Source organism: Microtus oregoni, unplaced genomic scaffold (genome assembly GCF_018167655.1).
Source record: "Microtus oregoni isolate MIOR12 unplaced genomic scaffold, Mior012 000045F_ref0000178, whole genome shotgun sequence".
NCBI classification, from domain to species: Eukaryota; Metazoa; Chordata; class Mammalia; order Rodentia; family Cricetidae; genus Microtus; species Microtus oregoni.
In genome coordinates this window covers 4,702,889-4,716,580 of record NW_024543219.1, presented here as the reverse complement: position 1 = coordinate 4,716,580, position 13,692 = coordinate 4,702,889, and the positions used below count along the sequence as shown (strand labels likewise).

General features: G+C 35.5%; 1 protein-coding gene across 1 annotated transcript in view; it reads left to right on the top strand.

The window, feature by feature from the left end:
- Positions 1 to 13,692, top strand: part of Rnf17 (ring finger protein 17) — a 121,284-nt gene that overhangs the window by 6,285 nt on the left and 101,307 nt on the right. The window contains exons 3-5 of the mRNA XM_041634216.1: positions 6,139 to 6,218; positions 8,797 to 8,908; positions 10,231 to 10,302. Of these exons, the coding sequence (XP_041490150.1) occupies positions 6,139 to 6,218; positions 8,797 to 8,908; positions 10,231 to 10,302 (264 nt within the window). The remainder of the gene's footprint in view (positions 1 to 6,138; positions 6,219 to 8,796; positions 8,909 to 10,230; positions 10,303 to 13,692) is intronic.

The window sequence follows — 13,692 nt, the reverse complement described above, 5'->3', positions numbered from 1 at the left end:
TGTCTTTCACAAGTACCTCCTTTCACATGCACAGACACACAAATACAAATAATTTTTAAAAGATAAAAAATAAATTTTGAGGAAAAAAAATCTTCACTTAACAACTCTTCCATACCAAATACTTGCCTTTCACAGTAATGACAATTAATAGAATCCTGTAGTCTGCCTTATCTCTTTACAACATTTACCCATTCTTGTGAAAGTCCACAATAATGGATAGGTAATAAAGTAATTTTAATTAATACAAGGTTTGTACAATTTCTAAAACCCATTCCCATTTAAAAAAAAAAACCTGTCAGCAAGCTTGTAATTGCTAGTTCCAAAATTCAAATTTTGAAATTCATTTTGAATTGTCATGATCATTTTAATGTTTGGCAGTTTGATGGGGGGAAAAGGTACCACCTTGTTAAGTTGTAATTTTACTTGATAATTGCTGGGGGTGGTGGCACATGCCTTTAATTCCAGCACTCGGGAAGCAGAGGCAGGTGGATCTCTGTGAGTTCGAGGCCAGTCTGGTCTACAAGAGCAAGTTCCAGGTCAGGCTCCAAAGCTACACAGAGAAACCCTGTCTCAACAAAACAAAAGAAAGAGAGAGAGAGAAAGAGAGAGAGAGAGAGAGAGAGAGAGAGAGAGAGAGACCCACTTGATAACCCTGAAATGAAGTGACTTTTCATGTATCATACATGTGACTTACTAGTTGTTCTCCTTTGAGGGTCCTTAACAGAGCCTTTGCATATCCTCTTTTGAAGTTATCTTTTCTCTTAACTGTAAGGCTACTTTATACAATGGGTTAGCACTGTCTTGTGTAAATAGAAGACTATTAGAAGTCTTCTCTACCTCTAATGCTTATTGTATTTTGTTTTTCAGAAGTGTTTCCTTCTTCATGGCTTCCAAGAATTTTAAAACCAGACCTTTCTACATCTCAGTCATAAATACGTATATGTTTTAGTACTTGCGTTATAAAGAGCATATATTTGGAGCTAGAAAGGTGGCTTTGCAAGTAAAAGCACTTGGGGCCCTATTCTAGTTTTAAGCCATGGTGATCTGATAAGATACCTGGGGTTATTCCAGTTTTTTTGTATCAGTTGAGGTTTGTTTTGTTACCAAGTATGTGGTCAGTTTTTGAGAAGGTTCCATGAGATGCTGAGGTGAAGGTATATTCTTTTCTGTTTGGATAGAATATTCTATAGATGGTCTGTTAAGTCCATTTGAGTCATAACATCTGTTAGTTTCCTTATTTCTCTGTTAATTTTTTGTCTGAATGACCTGTCCACTGGTGAGAGTGGAGTTTTGAAGTCTCCCACTGTTAGTGTGTGGGGTTTAATGTATGATTTAAGCTTTGAGGGTACCCTTGTATTGGGGGGCATAGATATTCAGTATTGAGATTTCCTCTTGATGAATTTTTCCTGTGACTAATAAGAAATGTCTTTCTTTGTCTCTTGATTGATTTGACTTTGAAGTCTATTTTGTTAGATATTAGGATAGCTATAACAGCTTTTTTCTTAGGTCCATTTGATTGGATATTTTTTTCTAACCCTTTGCTGTGAGGCAATGTCTGTCTTTGAGGTTGAGACATGTTTCTTGTATGCAGCAGAAGGATGGATTCTGTTTTCGTATCCAGTCTGTTAGCCTGTGTCTTTTTATAGATGAGTTGAGTCCATTTATATTAAGGGATATTAATGACCAATGATTGCTATTTCCTGTTCATTTAGTTTTTATTTTTGGTGATGTTAATTTGTGTGTTGTTCCCGTCTTTGGGATTTGCTGCTGTGAGATCATCAATTGTCTGTGTTTTTGTTGATATAGCCAACTTCCTTGGGTTGGAGTTTTCCTTCTAGTACTTTGTGTAGGACTGGATTTGTGGCTAGGTATTGATTAAATCTGGCTTTGTCATGGAATATCTTTTTTCGTCCTTTTATGGTGACTGAAAATTTTTCTGGGTATAGTAGTCTGGGCTGGCATTCATGGTCTCTTAATGTCTGTATAATGCTTGACCACAACTTCTAGCTTTCATGGTCTCCAATGAGAAGTCGGGTATAATTCTGATAGATCTGCCTTTATATGTTACTTGGCCTTTTTCTTTTGCAGCTCTTAAGAGTCTTTCTTTTTCCTGTATGTTTAGTGTTTTGATTATTATGTGGCCAGGGGACTTTTTTTTTTGATCCAGTCTGTTTGGTGTTCAGTAAACTTCTTGTATCTTCATAGGCATATCTTTCTTTAGGTTGGAAAGTTTTCTTGTTAAATAAATTTTCTGTGCTTTTGAGTTGAACTTCTCCTTCTATGCCTATTCTTAGGTTTGGTCTTTTCATGGTGTCCCATATTCCCTGGATATTTTGTGTTAAGCTTTTGTTAGATTTAATGTGTTCTTTGACTGATAAATTTATTTCCTCTATTATTTCTTCACCGTTTGGGATTTTCTCTTCCATGTCTTGTATTCTGCTGCTTATGTTTGCATTTGTGGTTCCTGATCATTTTCTCGTGATTTCTGTTTCTATAATTCCCTTAGCTTGTGTTTTCTTTATTGTTTGTCTCTATTTCGGTTTTCAAGTCTTTCATATGTTTGATTGCTTTTCCTTGGTTTTCTTTAAGGGATTTGCTGATGTCTTCCAATTTTTTGTTTTTTCCTCCATTTCCTTGAGGGAATTTCACATTTTCGCTTTAAAAGTCTCCAGCATTCTCCTGAAGTTATTTTTTAGGTCATTTTCTTCTGTTTCATCTATATTGGTTGTTCAAGTCTTGCTGTTGTATTGTAGGGTCTCTAGATTTTACTGGTGTGGTGTTGCATGTGTTTTTACCTTTTCTACTCATCTTTTCCTCTAATTGGTGTAATTGGGACTGTCTGTGATTCTGGTGATTAATCTTCTAGGTGCCAGTGGATCCGAGGCTCAGATGGTTGTTCCTTGTGGTACAGTCAGTGCCATGGTTCTAGTTACCCTGTTGGTCACTCTGTGTTCCTGGAGGTCTTTCAGCACTCCCGATGTTTGCTGTCTTCAGGACTGCTCTGGTCTAGTTTGCCAGCTTAGATCTGTTTCTGTAAATGTCCCTGGTCTGGATCTGCTCCTGGTCCTGTGAAGTTCACTATCCCAAGCCCACTCCAGCCCAGGTTGCTGGATCAGTCCTGCTCTTGTGGAGTTCACTGCCTCAGGCCTGCTCTGACCTAGGTCAATTTTATACCTTTCAATAATAACCCTATGCATTAATGCTCTCATTCCTCTATCAAATGACACATATTAGCAGATTTGATTAAACAACGAGGTCTATTTTCTTCCTCCAAGATACACATCTGAAGATAAACTGTTTTATTGAAAAAAGTATTTCAAACAAATGAAACTAGGAAACAAATAGGCATTTCTAACTTATAACAAAATAGACTTCAAAATGAAACTAGTCAGAACAGATAAAGTAAATTCCTGCTGATTAAAAGAGCAATCATGAAAATGCAAGAATTCTAAGTACACGTGCACCAAAGTTCATAAATACTAGATACAAAGTTACAAATTAACTTTAACATGTAATTATTACTAACACAATAATAATGGGTGACTCTCACCAAGATATTATTCTACTGAAAACTAAACATCAGAGTTAAATGATATTATATATAGATCAAATAGATTATGTAAAACACCACAGACTAGATATTCTTCTAAGTATCCTATGGAAGTTTCTATAGAACAGATCACACATTTTACACACATTTTAGTGAGACACAAAGTTTCACCAAATAGAAGACAACTGAAATAGTCTCTTATAGTCTGTCTGACCACAACAGAATAAAGCTAGAAATAAAAAGTTTGTTAAATGATGGGTTAGTCACTAACCATTTCTAGAACTGAATAAAAGTGAATATACAACACACCAAAATCTAATAGGATGCAGTGAAACCAGGCTCCATTATGGGAAACACTGTGAAAGTTTCTCAGAAAACTAAAAATATAATTTTCATATGAGCCAGGTTTTCTGTCCCTGGGCATATACCCAAAAGATTCTATATCCTACCCTATAGTTGCTTGCATGTGCATGTTTATTGTTGCTCTGTTCATACAAGAAAAATGGAAAAAGCCTAGGTATTCATTAGCAGATAAATGAATAATAAAAATGTGATATGTATACATAGTAGAATTTTATTACACCATAAGGAAAAATGTAATTATGAAATTTGCAGGAAAATGGATGAAACTGGAAAATATTAAATGAGATAACTCAGGTTCAGAAAGACAAACACCATGTGTTCTCTCTAATGCCACTGCTAGTTTCTAACTTTCATATATGTGCATCTTTGTATAAGTGGGTACATGTAGATCCCAGAAAAACTAGGAAAGATCCCATGGGAGAGGGATTCTTTAAGAAAGGAAAGTAGAACATGTGATTCAAAAGTGGAAGGGTAAACACTGGGAATGAGAAGAAGATTTAATGGCGGAGGGGGAACAGGGAGATGGAGGAAAGGATTGGAAACTAAAGGTATATGAGAAGACCATAAGAAAATCTGATACTTGATAAACTAATCACAAATAAGTGTTTTAACAGAAGTACCTTTTGTGAATGGATAAAACTGTCCCCCAGAGGTTATTTTTTAAAAAAAAAAAATTCAGTGCTAGAGTGGCGACTGTAGACTCATAACTGGTCAATTCTCTATGAGTTGTTGGTCAAAGAAGACCCCAGAAGCCTCTAAACAATACAGGTAATTGCCGCTGCCTTTGGTTGCCCACCAGAACTCGGTGATAAAATACTATTGCTGAAGACACCGAATGCTTTAAGCAGAGAGCCTAGAGAAATCAAGCTGGCACTGGGCTAGAAGCTTCCTCCGTGCTGGCTAATTCTCATCATGCCAGGAGTTGCGATGGGACTTGCTAAGGCTGACTGTCATCAGTAGTCTTACTCAACTTTAGACCGTGAGTTCAATCCATCATCCAGGCAAAATGAACCCACTAGTTTAATAGTGGCCAGTCTGTTATGGGTAGTCGATGGCTTTCTGATTAGATCTGATGTCTGCTGCACAAGAGGGAATTCACACGTGGTACTGTAAATCTGGTCAAAAAGCCATCACTGGGGAAGGAAGTCTTTAATGGGGAATCTTCTGCTGTTGATTTGCTAAACAGATATGATGTGCCTTCCAAACAGCTGTGGTTTTGCCCATAGATTAATGCAGCTATCAGCTTTGGTCAGAGTAGCTTCTCTTTTCGGTGGTCAGTGGTTACTGCAGAGACTCATAACTGGTCAAAACACTGATAATACATGACTGTTGAGTGCCCGGCCACAAATGACACATCTCCCAGGTTCAGGAAACAATGGCAGAACGGGCAAAAAGATGTGTAAGCCAGAGGAAAGAGAACACAGGCTCCCACCCCTAACCAAGACGCTTTATGTAGCTGATACCTGCTGGCAAAGGAAAAATCAGTTTCTTCCAATGAAGTCTGACTGGATATATTAACCACACTCCAGGGTGAGTCCCATTCCTAGGAATAGTTGGACAAAAGGTCTCAATGGTATTTTTATAGACTTACTGCTTCATTTTGCTTTGTTTGGGCAATTTTTGTCTTACTGGTACTTTGCTCATTTTGATTTATGTTTTTTTAGGATTTTTAAAAAACAGAGTCTTGCTAAGTTACCCATTGCTGTTCTTGAACTTGAGATCCCTCTGTTTTAGCCCCCTGTAGCTGGGGATATAGGCCAGTGCTACCAGGCTTGACTACTTTTTATATTTGGATAACTTTAGGATTTTAAGTCTATCTTCAGAAAATGGGCATAATTCTTCATTTATTCAATATTTGTTTTATAGCCAATGTTTTTAGAGTTTATACTAGATAGTATTTTGCACTTTTGAATACAGTAAAGATATCATTCTTTGTATAGTTTAATAGCAAATTTTACAGTGTTATTGCAATAATTTCCTTTAGAATTGTAACTAAAAGTTATTTTGGTAAATTTAATGTTCTGTTTAATCATTAGGGTGCTAATTTTTACCCATATTAATTAATGTAAAACCAAAAGTACAATTTTCCCTTGACTTACAGAGAATTTCAGAATCTTTATAGTTATCAGTTTTATTTATGAATAGCACACAAAAAATAGTTTGGGTTTTGTATTAGCAGAATTTATTGAATAAAGTGAATTTCTTTAATCTCATTTTGTCCTAAGGTTCATACAGCTGTCAGTATGAATCAAGGTCATGGATTTATTAAAGAAGATTCTTCTCTGGAAGCATTGCAACCTAAAATGTATGTTCATGTGGACACTTTAGCATTTAACACTCGGTGTATTTCTAAACAATTTTAAAATTATTGTTAAAATGTTATTGTTAAATGTGTTTCTAGCCTGTTGTTTATAGAATGCTATTTAAGTTCATTAGTTTGTCCTGTTAGTGGAATGTAGGGTCCAGCTCCAAAAGAAGCAGCATTAGTTTGTCCTTATTTAAAATATAAGAATGAAGAAAGCCTTCAAATAGGAGGCTGAGTTCCAGTTATTGCAGCTGATAGATAGTAAGTTATAAAGAAAAAAATACTTTTCTGTTGATCTTAAGAATGGTAGAAATACAGTATGATGATAAAATGTGGTTGAGAGGTGATTATAAAAAGAAAAATAGCAACTTTTGAGTTTCCTTATTTTTCCATTCTTCTTTGTGATTTAGCCACATAAAAGAATGGAAGAACATAGGCTGTGTGTGTGTGTGTGTGTGTGTGTGTGTGTATACTGTCTTTGAATTAGATATTTTAGTTCCATATATTATGTGAAGTTTATTATATTTTCATACATGCATATATTTTTATCATACTCACCCCTTTATCCTTGATAGAGATTTTTAAGCGTAATTATACAACCACTATGTTGTTATTTTATGGCCTTAATTATTCTTAATTATTTATCTTTTTCAAAATCCCCTGCTAGTCTATAACCCTATTTAAGAGCACAGACCCATCTTATTTCTCTCCATACCCCTAGAGCAATACACAGAGAAAACATGTAATGTTTGTTAGGTAAAAAGTGTATTTTTATATTTTCTGTAGTTTTTCTGAACTCATATGTTAGACCCATTGTGGATAGGGCCACTCCTGAGCTGGGTCTTTCTACATCAATCACTAATTCCCAACAGATTTGCCCTACAGACCAATTTTATGTACACATTTTTCTCAGTTGAGGCTCCCTCCTCTCTGATGACTCTAGCTATGTCAGTTGGCATGAAACTAGCCAGTACACCAGCTTTCTAGGACCTTATTTACATAGTTGCTCATATTTACATAGATTTTAACTTTTTCTTTTTGGTTTCTTCGAGACGGGGTTTTTCTGTGTATCCTTGGCTGTCCTAGAACTTACTCTGTAAATCAGGCTAGCCTTGAACTCACAGAGATCTGCCTGCCTCTGCCTCCCGAGTGCTAGGATTAAAGGCATATGTCCCCACTGCTCAGCTAGATTTTAACTTTTAAAATAATATTTAATAGTCAGTCTAGACTTAAAAATATAGCAGTTTTCAAGGAACTATCTCATTTGGAACTAATTTTATAAATACCAAGGAAATTATCCAGATTTATCATATTGTTTTTCATTTACCTCCTACATATTCTTGCTTTGACAGTTTGTTCTATGTCTATCCAGTCTTCCATCGCTACTACCCTATTAATTCTCTTGTTTTCTTTTCTCTATCTCATTTCACTTCCATACTTTTCCTTGCTCTCTAGTTCTTCCTGGTCTATCCAGTTAAAATCTCAAATTCTTTGAACTTGAATTACTGGATTTTCACAATACCACCGTAGTTTTTCTTTTCATGTTTTAATGAGTTAGGGAGAAGCTAAGTTGTGTCTTTGGGTGGAAAACTCTCACCGGAAGTTTGACATCTAGGTGTTGACAGTCACAGTACTTCTCTCACCTACAAACATAATCATCAGTCACTTTCTTCATGAGGTCTGCAGATGATGAGAACACAACTTCAGGAATCATGTGATTAAGTGATCGTAGATCCTTTCTCCATAGAGTGGCCATTTTTATCAAATTTGGGGTTGCCAATTTGGACATCTGCAAAAATAAAACAGATAATTTATTGAACAGTGTTGACTGAGTTTAAACAAAGAATAGAGATTGTGGTAGATGATGATGGCTCACTCCCACCAAAGGAGGCAGTTCCTCCTCCATGCTAGCCAGTCATTGCTGTGTTGAGTGCTTTAGCTTTTTTTGCTTTACTTCAAAGACCTTTACTTACTTTGGAAATTTCTGACTTGAAATCTCATATAAGCTAATCAAATTGTACTCTTGTCTATATATGTGTAATGTCCAGTAAAAGTTCTAACTTTGTTCTAAATGACGAGTTTTTAAATTAAACGCTCTACATAAATTTATATTAATAGCTCTTCATTCTTAAATGAAATTTGGTTTAGACAGTTTTATTTATGGATTGTGTTATGTGGAGTTTCAAGTTTTCTGAAATAAGGTCTCTTGTTACCCATGTTTATCAGTGCACTTTTAATAGCTGACATTTCTGCATATAAGTACTTATTTGTATGCATGCATTACTTTAATTGAGGAGCTTAAAACATTTCAGTCATTATTAATATTTCTTCCCCCAAATACCAAGTAAATAAGGTGCTTAAGAAATTAAAACATGGTATTTTAGGAATTTGCTTAAGTTAAATTTATATTAAAATTAAATTATGTGAAAGTAATTTTATTCATGGATTTTCCTTATTGATAATTGAGAACATATTCTTAAGTTATCATCTGGATTATTTTTAATAGAGAATAAAAATGAGAATGCAATGGAGATTATATTCATGCTTGTATTTCAAATAACATGCTTGACGCTTTCAGGGTAAAGAACTGTTCTTCAGACCTTAAAAAGACGATGGACCAGCTAATTGTTGATTTGGAACATTCATCCTCCATAAACAGGACTGTTTCAAGCCTGTCAGCTGTAATGTCGGTATGAAAAACATTGGTCATGAAGCATTGTGAAACCAAACTTTATGCTGAGTAGCTGAACATTTCCTCTCAGGGTTCCTACAATTATTGATTCTTTTAGAAGACTAAAAGTAACAAATCCACTCTCCTCACTTGAATTTTTTGCTTTGCTTTCTGCTTGAACAGTTTTAGCCTGTGTTTATAACAAACCTGTTTGTAAGTCCTTTTCCTAAGACATGCTTTGACTGCCTTGATTTTGAAATTCTTGATATTTACATGACTATAGTTTTTTTCCCGTTAACTTAGTTACTTAATCCAAATGCCCTGAAACAAGTACAGTTAAAATTTTCTAAATTCTGAATATAGTTTTCCAATTATTTTAATGACAGCTAAGAGGCCTAGTTGCATTTGTTATTGATAATGATGTTTGTTGTTGAAGATTGAATTTTACTTTACGATTCTGAATAATGTTAATGATGAACATTTGCTGAAATTGAGCTTAGAAATAGAACAAACTCTAAAATGAAGCTAAATGAAGTAGAGACTTTTTGTAAAAATCATTACTGGTCTTGAAAAGGGGAGTGAAGTCTAAATTATATTCATTCTCTTTTGTTTTAACTCTAATTTAAAAACAAAAAACAGAACCTCATGTTGTCCAAACTGGACTTGAACTTACTTACTACATAGTTCAAGATGATTTGATCCTCCTGCCTGTACCTCCCACTGCTCTGATTACAAATGTGTGTTACAAATCTGATTATCAAGTTAAACTCTTAACAGAGCCATATTTATAATCATCTTTTCTTAAAAACTGTTTGTATTTATTTTTCATGATACATTTTCTGAGATAATTTTAAGTTGGAGACTGGATTCATGCTGCAGTTTTACTGTTAGCAGTATCTTTATGGTGGCCTGCGGCACATGTTTGTACCAGCAGCGCTTGGGACGCTGAGGCAGATGACTCGCGGGTCACTAGGTGTGGTGGTCTATTACTGTAACCTCAACACTATAAAGACAGGAGCAGGAGGATTACTGCAGGTTTGATGACAGTCTGGTCTACATATTTGAGTTCCTCTACTGACTGAGGATATAGCTCAGTGGTAGAATGGTGTCTAGCATACCTGAGGTCCTGAGTTTCTATTCATAGTGTGGAAATAAAATTGTTATTTTTTTCAAATTTTAGATAAGCGGGATTGTATTTTTATTATTGTTGCGTGCTTTTATCCTCCTTTGGTAGATCTTTGTTGCATTTGTAACCAAAATTACAGCTCAAATTTTTACAATTATAAATTAGCTAAACATCTATTTTTGTGTTTTATATTTGTATATTGTTCTTTCTCTCAGGAGACAGAAGAGATCGATGAGGCACTGAAGATAGCAGGCTATAATTTTGAACAATTAAGTAATGCTGTCAAAGTAAGCATTTTGAATAATTCTACCAGGAAGTAAAGCATGGCCTCTTTATGAAAAAACCACACTTTTAATAAACTTTATTATAATAAGTTTGTAAATAAAAAACATCATACACCAAAATTCACCACATCTAAAGTCTGTACATCTCCCTGAACTTCTACATGGTTAGTACAGAAACTGTTAAGCTGCCACACCTCATGTGAGATTTTATACTTCACTATTGAATATATACCAGAAATCCACGACGTGTTTAGAACTAAAATAACCATTAGCTTCATAACTTCTTCCAAAGCTTATATCCTTTTTCATCTCTTAATATTTACCATTTCTTGTTCTCTTTCTACATGTTATTCTGTACACACTTACACATGAGTATACACATATATTACTGACTATGTTCTGCATATAAGTGAGAGCATGTGCGTGTTTTTTTTCCTTCCTGAGATTGTGTGCCTTCACTTAATAAGTCCACTTGTTTCCTCTTTTTAGGGATGAGGGTGTGGCAGTGCCGAGGATGAAGCTAGATTGTAATGCATGTGAAGCAAGCACTTTGCCCCTGAGCTACAGCCCCAGCCAAATGACCTCTGTAAAAGTGCACACTTGTATGTGTATCACTGAGGTTAGGTTTTATACTCAGTTTTTAAAAGCAATAATATAATAATAGAGAAACATGCAGAAAAATTGAAAACTACCCTGTCCTGCCAGGATTGGGTTTGTAACATTGTTACTCTAAGAAGGAATAAAATCAGAGATTATGAGGAATCAGGATATGTCCTTTCTGTAAACTGGATTTTTTCATCTTTGCAGAATTTGCCCCTTGTTTGGCTGTGTTCTCCAACAGAGCTGCTTGCTCTGCCTAACAAGAAACTAGCCCCTTAAGCACCCATTACCAAAAGTTTTAGAATTAAGGATTTCAGTGGTTTTAGCTGGTTATGTTGTTACCACTTTTTACATAAGAGAGGGAGACATTGTAGATTGATTAAATTTCACTATTAAAAAAAAAGTTTTCAATGACTATTCCTTCATTTGTTAAATCTTTAAACAATATTTTTTTTGGTTTTCAGTGAGCACATATTGAACTTTCTTGTTTAAATTTATGCTGTGTATTTTATTCTGCTTGTTGCTATTGTAAAAGGTACTGCTTCCTTAATTTCATTTTCAAACTGTTACTGCTAAGTAGAAATATAGTTAAATACTTCATGTTTAAAAAGTCAGCTTCCTCAAAATGAATTAGAAATACAATAATAGTAATGGCATGAGAGTTATGAGAAAGACAGACCTCGAGAAAAGGCAGGGGCAAAGAATGTAACCTGTGATGACAAGCTTGTGCTTGCAAGCTCCCCTATGTTGACATAATATCTGAATTTGAATGGGCACAGTTCAGCCCCAAGCCATCCATCTTCTACTCCAAATCCAATTCCTTTTTTTTTTTTTATAATATGTAGTATATCTACCCCAACCTGTCATCCCCAAACCTCATAGTTCCAGTATCAACCCTGTGCCATCAGATGTAGGTGAGACTTTCATCCTGAATTCCTTTCCAGCAGGGGTCCTGTAAAAAATGCAAAGTAGTGGTCTGCTTCACAGTGCTTTCCTGAGACTGGTAAGGTAGGCGTGACCACACCAAAAGAAAAAATACAGCAGGATAGAGGCCATGGATCTCAAGCAAAAAATTTTAATGTTTTAAAAATAAACATAAAATAGCCAACATTTTTACTCAAGTTTTTTGTTTTTTTTAATAGAATGTAACATGTAGTGTGTTTTACTAAATACATTTTTACTGAAATTTTTTTCATATATTTTGATCAGATATTTTCCTTCCCACAATTCTTCCCAGATTCTCCTCTCTACCCACCCAACTTTTCACTCTTTCTTTCAAAAAGAAAAGAAGAAGCAGCACCAAAGTAACCCACAAAAACACAAACACAAAAAACAAAGACCAATAAGACAAAAAAAAAAAAAAGCCAAAACAAAATGAAACAACAAATTCACAAATCTACCATGGAGTTTATTTTGTGTTGGCCAATTACTCCTGGGCATGGGGCCTGCCCTGAAGTGTAGTTGATATACCCAGTGAGATTCCACTGGAGAAAACGGATCTTCTCTTTGTTTCTGAATATCAATTGCAGATAGCTTATTGTCCACTTCCTCTTGTTAGTGTGGGGCGTTTGTCTTGATCCTGTGTGGGTCTTGTATATGCTGCCACAATGTCAGAGTTCATATTTGCATCAGTTTTTGTTGCATCTAGATCTTGTTTCCTTGGCGTCATCGTTATAGTCATCCATTACCTCTGGCTGTTAGAATCTTTCTGTCTCCTCTTCCACATATACCTGAGTGTGTGGGGGATGGAAGTAGGGGGTTGAAGACATTTCATTTAGGACTGACTGCTCCAAAGTGTCTCACTCTCCGCATACTGTCCAATTGTGGGTCTCTATATTAGTTCCCATCTCCTCAGCTTTTCTGATGAGGGCTGAGTAAAGCACTGATCTATGAGTATATCAGTATACCATTTCTAGTTATTTTATTACTATGGTCCTTTAGCACAGTGGTTCTCAATCTTCCTAATGCTGCGACCCTTTAATAAGTCCTGTGTCATGAGGACCCATAAATTATTTTGTTGCTACTTCTTAACTAATATTGCTACTGTTATGAATTGTAATTTAAATATCTGATATGCAGAATATCTGAATGACTCACAGGTTGAGAACCACTGCTTTAGCAGAAGAAGAATAGTAGATTTTCCTCTAGGGCCCATGACCTATTTAGTCTAAGGTTCTCGGTCACTGAAACAGTGACGGCTATGGGTTCCATTTCATGGATTGGGTCTTAAATATAATCAAAAGCAATTGCTACTCCTGTAAGTAACATCCCATGCTACTAAAAAACCAGTATGCCTTGCAGGTAGGTCATTGTTGTAGGTTGAAGGAGTTGTAGCTTGGTGATACTGATGATTGCCTTTCTCCTCTAGTAGCATACAGAGTACCTTCCAGTACATGAATGCTAGTCAGTTGGGGTGAAGTTTCTAGTTAGGCACCAGCTCAACTTCTCATTGTTTGATGACGTTAAGTAAGCATTGTCTTCAACAAATAAGGCTATACTGTCAGGTTGTAGAGAGTGAATAATACCCTTGGTATTACCCTGTGATGACAAACTATAACCCATTTCTGGCAATAGAGGTTTTAGTTGATGACATAAGATGTCTAGTCTCTCCCTCTTTGATGACTCTATATTTCTTTAATACATATACATATTTTTTTTTGTTTTTGTTTTTTTTTGTTTTGTTTTTCGAGACAGGGTTTCTCTGTGGTTTTGGAGCCTATCCTGGAACTAGCTCTTGTAGACCAGGCTGGTCTCGAACTCACAGAGATCCGCCTGCCTCTGCCTCCCGAGTGC